This window comes from Dipodomys merriami, unplaced genomic scaffold (genome assembly GCF_024711535.1).
Source record: "Dipodomys merriami isolate MVZ:Mamm:240054 unplaced genomic scaffold, mDipMer1.0.p SCAF_354, whole genome shotgun sequence".
Lineage (NCBI taxonomy): Eukaryota > Metazoa > Chordata > Mammalia > Rodentia > Heteromyidae > Dipodomys > Dipodomys merriami.
Genome location: NW_027205093.1, coordinates 607,269 through 619,605, shown reverse-complemented (window position 1 = coordinate 619,605; position 12,337 = coordinate 607,269). Strand labels below are relative to the sequence as shown.

Here is a 12,337-nt window from a genome sequence, read left to right as displayed (position 1 = left end):
GGACTTTGTTTTGCCTGAATCCACTTCTCACCAGGAGGTGAGCTCCCGCCTGTAATACCTGGTGAGTATGTATGTGTCAGTATCCTAAAACACTTCCATTTATAACTCATTTGAAGCTGGATTGTAGTGGCTCATGCCTGTATTCCTAGCTACTCAGGAGACAGAGACCTAAGGATCATGGTTTGAAGCGAGCCAGGACAGAAAAGTCTGTGAGACTCTTATCTCCAATTAAACAGTTAAAAAGAAATAGAGGTATGGCTCAAGTGGTAGAGCACCAGCCTTGAGTAGAAATAGCCAAGCAAGAACACAAGGCCATGAGTTCATCCCCCAGTAGGCACTGCCCTCTCCCAAATATAGGGAAGTATGTCTTTCAACTTTCTTTTTTTGAGATTGTGTTGGTTACTCAGGGCCCCTTGAACCACCATATGAATTTTAGGAACAGCTTTCAGGAAAAAAAAAAAAATTAGCTGATATTTTGACAAGGATTGTAAAAAAAAAAATCTAGCTGATATTTTGACAAGGATTGAATTTGTAAATCAATTTAGAGAGTACTGCCAAGTACTTAAATGTTCTTTAAATAGGATAATTTGATCATTTTTATTTATAATTTAAATAGGATGATATTTAACTTTTTTAATGTAGAGTAAATAAAACAAACCAATAAAAAAGTTAAAACATTTCAACTGAGTGAACATGCTAGCTAGTGAGTGAAAGTGTCAAGAAGAAGAAGAAGAAAGAAGGAGGAAGAGGAGGAGGAGGGGAAGAGGAAAAGGAAGAGGAGGAGGGGAGGAGGAAGAGAAGGAGGAGGAATCATTAAAGAATAAAGTAGATGACTAAGAAGTGTCTTGTGACTCAGATGGTACATGACTTGTTACATGATAGCACATGAACTCTGCCTGCAGGAAGCCTGGCTGTACAGTCTGGAAGGTAGAAACCACTGAAGCAGAAACAGCCTTTCCATATCTATTGGTGAGGTCATCATCTGTCAGCCAAGGGAGAACCTTTTACCCACGGTGACCATGCCCTTTGCTTCCTGACCAAGGCTACACTTACCACCCTGAACTGGAAGAGTGGCTTGCGTTCAGTGGAGTTGGGCAGGAGGGCAACGGCTTGAATGTTCATGACAGGTGTGAGGGTCACGTTCCCAGGGGTGAACATCAGGAGTGGTTCTGATTCTGGTGATGCCTCAAGCTCGACCTGCATATTACGGTGCAACTTGGACAGCTGGAGTAAGAGGAGAGACCAAGAGAAAAACAGAGGGACCTTAATAGTATCTGGGAAGGCCAGATGGAATTAAATTCTATTTTTCTTTTTCTTTTTTTTTTTTCAGTCCTGGGGCTTAAACTCAGGCCTGGGCACTGTCCCTGAGTTCTTTCGCTCAAGGCTAACACAGTACCACATGCCACTTCCGGCCTTTTCTGTTTATGTGGTTCTGAGGAATTGAACCCAGGACTTCATGCATGCTAGGAAAGCCCTCTACCACTAAGCCACATTCCCAGCCCTGAGTTGTATTTTTCAGAGCTCCTTTCCAACAAAGAACTATCTTGGTTGGATGAAACACTCAGTAGATGGCTTGAATAGAAGTAGATGGCCACCATACTGCCTTCCAGTGCTACCACTAAGCCACATTCCAAGCCCTGAGTTGTATTTTTCAGAGCTCCTTTCCAACAGAGAACTATCTTGGTTGGATGAAACACCCAGTAGATGGCTTGAATAGGAGCAGATGGCCACCACACTGCCTTCCAGTGCTACCTTGTCTTGTCTAGAAGGCAAGTTTGGGACTGTAGCTTAACTGCTCTTTCCTACTCTCTCACCTCCCCCATCACTTTCCAGCATGGCCTTTAAATAAACATTTAAAAAAAGTGGGTGATTATCAGCTTAGCTGCAAATTGTTAGCCAGCCTAAGGTGCCCATGCATGTCTAAAAGGGCCTTTGTGCTAGTTGTTTTATCTCCTTCCTGAGCAACCCAGCAGGCAGGGCAGTTGCCAGTAAACAGATGAGGAAAATAAGGCTCAGTAAGGTTGAGTTCCAAAGCAGGAAATGGCAAACCTCAGATTCAAGTGCAGGCCATCCAAATCCTCATGCTGCATGTGTACTACGATTTAAACTCAGGGCCTAGAGGCTGTCAGTAAGCTTTATCACTCAAGGCTGGTGCTTTATCACTTGAGCTACAGCTCCACTTTGGGCTTTCTGCTGGTTAATTGGAAATAAGATTCTCATGGACTTTCCTGCCTGTACTGGCTTTGAACTTCAATGCTCAGATCTCAGCCTCCTGGATATCTGAGATTAATCCACCATCACCTCGCTTTTCCTCTACCAATGTAATATTAAAACTCTACCTACAGCTCATCTATGTCCAAACATGGTCCCGGGATCTGGCCCAGCTCGAGGAGCCTGAGTTCTCACCTGAGGAACCAGAGCCTGGAGCATGTTGGTGTTGAGTTGCATTGGAAGGTTTAGGGGTCCCTGAAGCAGGGGAAGTAGGAAGTTGCTGGAATAGCAGAGCAGCATTGTCGTCAGAGGGGTGGATCCTGAGTTCATACAGTTTGGCTTCCCATTCTGCTTTCGCCATTTTTTTGCCGAGTCCTTGGCAGCCAGTGTTCTCAGTCTCTTCAGCTGTCAGTGAAGGTAGTCACACTTAACCTCACTGGATGCATGGGTAGAGTGCTTAGGGCTGTTAGTGTTATTTGTTATTTCTTTAGGTGGTGACTAGAGCTGATCATCCTATATAATCTGGACTTATCTTAACCTTCTGCCCCTTCCCAGGTGCCAGGACTATGCTGAAGCCTCAGATCTCCACACTTGTTCCTTCTTCTTCTCTTCATAGGCTTCCTGAAAATTATCCTAATGACTCTTCCAGCTCTAATGTTGTCTTGTCATCTAGGAGGACCTTGCATGACACAGCCTCATAGCCTTTCGTTTAACTATGCTAATGGGCAGCAGACTCCCAACCCCTCCTTCCTTTTTAAAAATTTATTTATTTTAATCTTAGGGGCTTTTTTGGTCGTGGGGCCTGAACTCTGGGCCTGGGCGCTGTCCCTCAGCTCTTCAGCTCAAGGCTAGCATTCTACCACTTGACCACAGCACCACTACTGGCTTTTTCTGCTTATGTGGTACTGAGGAATCGAACCCAGGGCCTCATGCATGCTAGGTAAGCACTCTACCACTGAGCCACTTTCCCAGCCCCTAGTCTAATTTTTTTTTTAATATATGACAGTAGTAGGGCTTAAACTCAAGGCCTCTCACTTTTTGCTTGGCATTTTTACTCATGGCTGGTTCTTTCTATTTTGGGCTTTTTGCTGGTTACTTGGAGATAAGAGTCTTGGATTTGCCTGTCCAGGCTGGCTTTAAATTGTGATCCTCAGATCTCAGCCTCTTGAATAGCTAGGATTACAGGTGTGAGCCACTGGTATCTTCCCCCTTCCCCAGCTTAAATTTTTTTTCCAGTAAGAGAATTAACCCCAGAGCCTTGAACATGCTAGATAAGCACTCCATCCCTTGGTACTCTCTCAAGCACTTTTGTTTGTATTTTATTCTTGAGATAGAGTCTCATTAACTGCCTAGGTTGGTCTTAAACTCTTAATCTTTCTGTTTCTGTCTCCTAAATAGCTGATACTTCAGGTGTACACTTCTCCAACAAGCTACACCAAGCTCTTTACAGAGAACAGCCCATTGACTCCCTAGCAAAAGGCACCATTAGGATTCATAGGGAAACTGGGGCATGGTTTGGGTTCGAATCTATGTTTGACAGGCTGCCAGTTCTACCTTCTTTCCTGGGCTACTTATAGCATCCACAGAGCTACATCCCATCTGAAGCTCTCCTAGGGCCCTCAGCCCCCTTCTTCTACCACTCACATGCTCATTTGTGATGGTGACATTCATGCGACCAGCCTGGTAGTATACCCTGCTGGCTGTGTTAAAGACATATTCAGAGACTGCGAAGTAAACCATGTGATCATACTGTTGGGGTAACATCAGGGCTGGGGCATCAAAGGGGACTGGGGAGCGCTGGCTTTGGCTGAAGAATTCACCCTGGAGAGAGAGAGAGAGAGTACTTATCAGTTACTGTAGTTTCTACCAGTGAGGATGTGGGACAGAAATGTCCAAAGCCTGCATGGGGGAGGTCTGCTGAGGCTGGGTGGCAGCTGAGTGATGGGTCTGTCCTGAATATAGGTAAGTGTCATGGCCCTACTGCATTTAGAGCCTGCAGCTGAGTGATCGGTCTGTCCTGAATATAGGTAAGTGTCATGGCCCTACTGCATTTAGAGCCTGCAGCTGAGTGATCGGTCTGTCCTGAATATAGGTAAGTGTCATGGCCCTACTGCATTTAGAGCCTGCAGCTGAGTGATCGGTCTGTCCTGAATATAGGTAAGTGTCATGGCCCTATTGCATTTAGAGCCTGCAGCTGAGTGATCGGTCTGTCCTGAATGTAGGTAAGTGTCATGGCCCTACTGCATTTAGAGCCTGCAGCCGAGTGATCGGTCTGTCCTGAATGTAGGTAAGTGTCATGGCCCTACTGCATTTAGAGCCTGCAGCTGAGTGATCGGTCTGTCCTGAATGTAGGTAAGTGTCATGGCCCTACTGCATTTAGAGCCTGCAGCCGAGTGATCGGTCTGTCCTGAATATAGGTAAGTGTCATGGCCCTACTGCATTTAGAGCCTGCAGCTGAGTGATCGGTCTGTCCTGAATATAGGTAAGTGTCATGGCCCTACTGCATTTAGAGCCTGCAGCTGCCTGAAATCCCCCACCATCTCTGCATTCTCTCTCCCCAGCCCAGGATGGAGGAGAGGAGGTCCAGCACAGTAAGCAAGAGTGGGAACTGTGGAGTTATACCCTATATCCTTACTAGCTGTGGAACTTTGCAAGGTGTCATCTTCCTTTTGCCTCATGGTGTTATGGGATTTCACTGAGCTATTGTGGACCACTTCTCAGAACTGACACATAGAAGCAAGCATTAGTGAAATACATAAGAGTAAGTCTCATTAGACAAAGTAGTCCACCAAAGCCTGGCTTAGCCCACAGGGGAGTGTCAGAATGAATAGGAGATGAAGAGGAGTGTATGTATGCATTCCTTACTGCTGTTAGGACAGATAGCTACAATCTCAGTGGCTTTAAACAGATTTGTTCCCTTCCAGATCTGAGGGCCTGTGCTTCTTGTGAAAGCTTGAAGGACTCTGTCCTTTCCACCTGCAATCCTGCCCCCACCCCCTGTCACCTCACCCCCTGCTCCCATTTTTACCATCCTTGTTCTGTGTCTCCTGTCTTCCTATCCCAAGGACCTGGGTCACAATGAGCCTAGCAGGACAGACAAGGGTAATCTCTCCATCTCAACATTGGCACATTAGTTGCACCTACCCAGTCCCTTTTGCCATATGTAGGAGCATTTACAGATCCAAAGAGTTAGGATGTAGCCATCTCGGGGAGCCATTTTCCAGGCTATTGTAGGGGTAAGGCAGGTAACAATGAAGACACCTTATACACACACCATAGCTAAGTACTTGCTAATCTCTTTCTGGTCATTTCACTTTATCCCCACAATACTTGCAGGCAACCTTGTTACTATTCCATTTTCAGTAGAGGCTCAGAGATAATAAGCAATTTTCTCAAGGTCCCCTCAGTACATTTAGCAATAGAGCCAGGATTCAAACTCACCTTCTGGACTTGAGGGATTTACCATGTTGGCCCACAGACCCTCAACCTTAGGTGTTAGTCTGCAGTTCCTAATGCCCCATCTGCCCATTGTGGGCACCAGGCAGAGATGGAGACTAAGCTGTAAAAGGACAGGAAAGGCAGGGGAGGAGCTGACTCAAGGAGATGGGACTGATTTCCTAGCAGTACTCGGTTCTAAGCATGCGGTCCCCACCCAGGCCCTTACCTTGAAGAACACATTCAGGTCTTCAGAGGACACTTGGGGATTTTCTACCAATCTGTAGTCGATACCAGAAATCTGGTCAATTGTTGTGGTGACTGTGAGACAGGAAAGAGGCAGCCTTATGAACCAAGTGGTCCTGCACAGATGTATAAACTCTGAGGAATTCATTCACATGAGCTATAGTCTTTGGAGGATAGATATGGTACTGGAAGTGAGCTATGGTACTTGAAGCTAGAGATAATCAGGAGAGAGCAGGGAGAGAGATGTTGCCTTTTTTTTTCCTTTCTTGTACGAGAGCTTAAACTCAGAGCTTGGGCACTGTCCCTGAGCTCCTTTTGCTCAAAGCTGGTGGTGTACCACTTGAGCCATAGCAACTCTTCCAGCTTTTTCTGAGTAGTTTCTGCCTGGGCTGGTTTCAAACTGTGATCCTCAGATCTCAGCCTCCTGAGTTGCTAGGATTACAGATAGAAACCACTGGTACCTGGCTCTTTTGTTATTATTGTTATTGTTGTGGCTGTCCTATAGTGTGGGTGTTATCTCTGAGCTTTTGTGCTCAATGGTAGTGCTTTACCATTTGAGCCACAACTCCACTTTTGGCTTTTTGGTGTTCAGTCAGAGATAAGGATCTTCCTTCTTAGGCTGGCTTTGAACTGTAATCTTCAGATATTAGCTTCCTGAGTCGTTAGGATTACAGATGTGAGCCACCAGTGCCTGGTAACATTGCTTGAACTCTGGGCCTGGGCGCTGTCCCTCAGCTCTTTAGTCCAAGGCACTCTACCACTTGAGCCACAGTGCCACTTCTGGCTTTCTGGTGGTTTATTGGAGATAAGAGTCTCATGGACTTTCTGCCTGGCCTGGCTTCAAATAGTGATCCTTAGATCTCAACCTCCTGAGTAACTAGGATTATAGGCTGAGCCACCAGGCCTGGCTCATTCATTCTTTCTTTCAGTATTTTACGCCAGGCACAATTCAAGGGGCTGAAGAAACAGATGTAAGTTAGTCTAAGTCCCTATCCTCATGGAGCCTGAAGTGGGTGGGGGAAACATCAAAATACTTGAGCTAATATACAGTGCAGAGGGCAAGGCCAGCCATATAACAGGGGGCAGAGCAGAAGCCGGTAGCCTGGCTTGGACAGGGACTCAGAGAAGCTTCCTGAGGAGGTGGGTAGACCGGGATCTGAAGGAGGAGTGCTGATGGGTGAAGGGAAAGAGGATGTGGAAAAGGATGTGTCTGGCAGAGGGAAGGGTGTGAGCAAGGATTTTGCAACTGGTGGGGCCTTGTATGTCAGAGGAACCAATGGGACTCTATGTGGCTGCATGAGTGACAGGGAGTAGGAGGAACCTGGAGAAGAAGTGTGGCAGGTAGGGCCAGACCAGGCAAGGCCTTATCACCAAAGATTGGGCTGAGTTCTGAGAGTCAGAGGAGTCGCTGTGGATTTGAAGAAGAAAAGCAACCTGTGTGGCTGTTGAAGGTCCCTATGACCTCTGGGGATAGGGCTAGGAGAGGCCTCAGGCTTCACTTAGGAAGCTCAAAGCACATTGAATTGTTAAATAACCCAGCCACAACCCACATGTGACTCTCACCAGTGAATTTGTGATTCTCTGGGTACCTCATCCTGCCATCAGCTTTTGAAGTCCTTTCCCCAACCCCACAAACCCCACTACTTCATCTCCAACCCTGTGGATAGAGGGAGATAATATTCTCCCAGGATTGCCTCAGGGGTTGATGGTTCCAAAGTATCCAGTGCTATGAATTCTGATGACAACAAGATGGGGGTGGGGGTGGGGGTAGGGGCTGGAACTCCAAACCTGGAAGACTCTGGAGATAGGGCATCAGATTTGAGGCTGCTGACTTCCTGACCGTCTCGCAGATCTGTGGAAGATAGTGAGAAGGCCGGTTGAGTTCTTCCTCTACCTCTCTGCTTGTTAGTGAATGCCTGGTTTCCCCTGTCCTGTGTAGCTTTTGTGTGTTTGCTAGGTGGTGAGGGGTAGGATGGGAAGAAAAGAGAGGCCACTGTCCCCCTCAGTCCACAGCATGGGATTGGCAGTGACTCAAATGACAGAGTACTTGCCTAGCAAGCACCAGGACCTGAGTTCAAATCCTAGTACTATAATTTTATATCTATCTATCTATCCATCCATCCATCTATCATATATCTATCTATCTATTTTCTTTCTTGATACTGGTGATTGAACCCAGGGCATTCCACTTGCTAGGGCTAGGCAAGTGCTTTGCCACTTAGCTACATACTAGCCTGTGTGTGTGTGTGTGTGTGTGTGTGTGTGTGTGTGTGTGTGTGTGTGTGTGTGTGTGTGTGTGTGTGTGTGTGTGTGTGTGTGTGTGTGTGTGTGTGTGTGTGTGTGTGTGTGTGTGTGTGTGTGTATGTATCTCCAGTCTTGGATGGTGGGCTCTCCCTTAGGTCCTATACATTTTCCACCAATGCCTTTGCCTTTGGCCAGAGAACCTCTCTGCAGAGCCACTTGGAACTTTGCACACACAGCTCCAGGGGGCTGGAGCCAGTAATGGCATCTGAAGTGACCATTTCTTGGGCTTAGCCTCCTTGGGCATGTGGTATCCAGATTCTTCTTGGTTCAAGTTTTCCCTATGTGTTTAGCAGAGATGACAACCCACACAGGACTGTTGGGAGCTTCAGTGGTTCTAGGAAAAGCCTCCCTCCCCCTCCTCTTCCCCCCACTTTCCCTAGCTCTTTCCTGTACCAGGCATTTCTAGTAAGTCTATCACATCTCTCCATCCTCACATGGCATGGCAGATGCTATGGCTGTTCCTACTTCATAGTCAAGGATCCTGAGGCTCAGAAAGCTTAAGACAGTTATGTAAGATATCACAGCCAGATAAGTACCAGATCAACCAACTATAGAGCTCACATAGTCCATGGTAAAGAGTTAAGGAGATAAAATACAATTGAAAGCTGGGTACTGGTGGCTCATCCTAGCTTCTCAGGAGGCTAAGTTCTGAGGATCATGGCCAAAGCCAGCCCGGGCAGGAAAGTCTGTGAGAATCTTTTTTTTTTTTTTTTTTTTTTTGTCTGCCCGTAGTGAGGATTGAACTCTGAGCCTGGGTTCTGTCCCTGAGCTCTTCAGCTCAAGGTGGCGAGCACTCTACCACTTGAGCCACAGTGCCACTTCCTCTGTGAGACTCTTATCTCCAATTAAGTACCAAAAAGCTGGACATTAAGGTGTGTCTCAAGTGAAAAAAGGAAAAGTAAAGTGAAAAGGAAGTGAGTGAAAAAGCTAAAAGGAAGCACTCTGGCTCTGAGTTCAAATACCAGTGCTGGCACAGACACACACAAACACACACACACAAATTCAATGGATAGAGGACTATGTCATGATGATAATGGTGAATGTGCTAGATTCATTGTGTAGCTATCTAATTGAATCCTCACCAACCATCTTCAAGTAGAGGTCACTGTTTCCATTTTATGAATGAGGAAATTGAAGGTCAAGTGGGTCCCTTAATGTGCTCCAAGGTACTCAAAGGGTAAACCAAAGATGCACTTCTCATTCACAGAGGCCTCACCAAGGCCATGAGGCAAGAGGCATCAAAGTTCATCCTCACTACTGTTCTTTGGATGTACATTTGTTATGAGGACCAGGGGAGTCTTATTTAGGAAACCATATACCTAAGGTGAAGAAGATACCCTAGGTTTTCTCCTAAAAAGTTGTAAATTTTACTTCCTGGAAGTAATTTTTTTTCTGGAAGTAATTTTTTACATGGTATAATTTCTCACCAATATTTCTTTCATGTTACCTACAATTAGATAATCAAATAACATACAGATGGTACTAAGTACCCATTTAGCATAGGTGATCACATAAACTGTGGCAAAGCCTTGACTTTTGCCTTTGCATAGGGAATGAGGAAGATTGAACTCTGGGCCTGAGTGCTGTCCCTCAGCTCCTCAGCTCAAGGCTAGCGCTCTTCCACTTGAGCCACAGCACCACTTCCGGCTTTTTTCTTTTTGCTTATGTGGTGCTGAGGAATCGAACCCAGGGCCTCAGGCATGCAAGGCAAGTGCTCTACCACTGAGCCACCTTCCCAGCCCCGAGGATGAGAACATACTTGAGCATGTTAATGACAACATGCTCCCAAATATCAAATATGTAGAGATGAATAATGTATATGCTATCTACCAATTGTATCTTTTTGTTTACCTTTTGTTCCAAGGTTTTTTTGATGCTTTTTTCAATTCTTTGATGGAAGAGGTTTATGATCCAGCTAATGAAAAGAGGAGAAAGGGTCAGGATACATTTTGAGCCTCCCAAGGGGAATAACCCAGCAGTGAGACCCAGACAGATGAGTTTATCCCAAGGGAAGATGACTCTTGTATGTATGGTAGTGTAAAATTCTTCAGCACCTTTGTCCTGTTTTAAAACCCACTTCTTCATATTCAGCCTAGTTGTTCAATGTGGCTAACCCTACCCTTACCCTCAGCCTGACTCTGACATTGTCAATCACTATCCAGTATGATAGGTTCAGGGATGAGCATGTGACCCAACATAGACCAATGAAAGCTCCAACCAGGGTTTCCCCAGGGGGTATGGGAAAGGGTACCCTCTCTTGCTGAAACTGTGAACATACGGGGCAAGTAAGACCCAGCTCCTAGTAACTATCTTTTCTATTTTGGATAGGGGGCTTGAACTCAGGGACCCCAATTTTTGCTTATCTTTTTTTTTCTCAAGGCTGGCACTTGAACAACATCTCCACTTCTGGTTAAGTCTCTTGGATTTGTTTACCTGGGTTGGCTTTGAACCAAAACCTTAGCTCTCAGCCTCCTAAATAGCTAGGATTGTAAATGTGAGCCACAAGCGCCTAGCTTCTTTCTTTTTTGTTTTTGTTTTTTTTGTTTTTTTTTGGATCCAGTCATGGGGCCTGAACTCTGGGCCTGGGTGCTGTCCCTCAGCTCTTCAGCTCAAGGGTAGAGCTCTACCACTTGAGCCACAGCGCCACTTCCTGCTTTTTTCTTTTTGCTTATGTGGTGCTGACCCAGGGCGTCAGGCATGCAAGGCAAGCGCTCTACCACTGAGCCACCTTCCCAGCCCGTTTCTTTCTTTTTTAATGTTTGAGAGTCTCACTATGTATCCCAGGCCTTGAGTTCATTATCCCCCTGGAGTTTTAATCCTCCTAAAGGCTGAGATTACATGTGTGCAGTGCCATGCCCAGCTTTGAGCCTTGATTTTGATAAGTCTTAAAACATTGGATCTTGGGTTTCATTAGATGAGCTAAATTAGGAGTGAGCTGGATGCAGAGACAGTGCTGCCTGTCCCCTATGAGTACATAAGGTCACTTACCTTAAGGATCCAGATATGTGAACGCTGACCTGGCCAATGGAGTTGCTACAGTGGGTTACAGAGACAGTAGGGTGCCCAGACTGGTCCTTGCCCAAGTTCAGAGAAATGGAGATGGAAATGCCATCCATTGAGAGATCAAAGGTTCCCTGGAGGGTGCTGGTTGGAACAAATGAGAAAGCCATGTAATCAAGGTCATCCTTAAGGAAAAGAATCTAAGGATAATGACCTATATTTGCTCCTATGCTCCCACAACCTAGCTGTGGCTCTTTTTGTTGTTGTTCATTTGTTGGTCATGGGACTTGAACTCTGGGCCTGAATGCTGCCCCTCAGCTCTTCAGCTCAAGGTGAGTGCTCTACCACTGCGCCACTTCTGGTTTTCCAAGTCGTTTATTGGAGATGAGTCTCTCGGACTTTCCAGCCCAGGCTGGCTTTGAACCGGGATCCTCAGATCTTAGCCTCCTGAGTAGCTAGGATTACAGACATGAGCCACTGGTGCCCAGCTTAGCTGTGGTTCTTGTCTGGGCCAATTTTAACAATTATAACACCCAGTGTGTATTGCTTTTTTTTTTTAATGTGCCAGGCACACTGCCAAATGGCTTACTTCTATTTTATTTTACCTATCAATTATTAGCCCCAGACAAAGGGACTGAAGTTTATGCATTCTTGAGTGTGGATACTTTTGTAAAGTAGACATTTAAGAACTAGAACTTGAATCTAGGATATGTGGAGGCAGAGCCACATTCCCATCCGGGTACCACTCACATGAATGCCTTTTTCACCTTCCAGTTCCCACTCATAGACATGTAGTTGTTGGATAGAGCTGCTCTGATTCCTTGCTTTGGAAGTAGACTCAGATCTGAGTTCCGGAGCACGAACTGGTGAATTTGCAAGCTGAGGAAGGAAGGTAGAAAAGCCAGAATATATCCATTGTGACATGAGCCCTGAATGAGTCCCCAGAGCCTCCTCCAGACCTCCATGCTTATTGGTCTAAACCACAAAGGACCATCCAAGCAGCTCATTCATGTCTGTCCATCTGCTGACTCCTCCAGGGTGCCTTTCCCAGCCTAGACGTTTTTAGCCTTCCTTTGATACCCACTCCATCATGATTCCAATTTAGCTTGCTGACTTGACCTTTACAATCTCCAGGATCCTG

The 12,337-nt window shown here is 45.9% G+C and overlaps 1 protein-coding gene across 1 annotated transcript in view; it reads right to left on the bottom strand.

Annotated features, from left to right (window-relative positions):
• LOC138804057 (lipopolysaccharide-binding protein-like) overlaps positions 1-12,337 on the bottom strand; it is a 51,946-nt gene that overhangs the window by 4,731 nt on the left and 34,878 nt on the right. Inside the window, exons 4-11 of the mRNA XM_069988319.1 lie at positions 11,947-12,075; positions 11,185-11,340; positions 10,048-10,111; positions 7,681-7,744; positions 5,876-5,967; positions 3,856-4,032; positions 2,407-2,616; positions 1,054-1,224 (exon numbers count right to left, since the gene is read on the bottom strand). Coding sequence (XP_069844420.1) covers positions 1,054-1,224; positions 2,407-2,616; positions 3,856-4,032; positions 5,876-5,967; positions 7,681-7,744; positions 10,048-10,111; positions 11,185-11,340; positions 11,947-12,075 — 1,063 coding nt within the window. The remainder of the gene's footprint in view (positions 1-1,053; positions 1,225-2,406; positions 2,617-3,855; positions 4,033-5,875; positions 5,968-7,680; positions 7,745-10,047; positions 10,112-11,184; positions 11,341-11,946; positions 12,076-12,337) is intronic.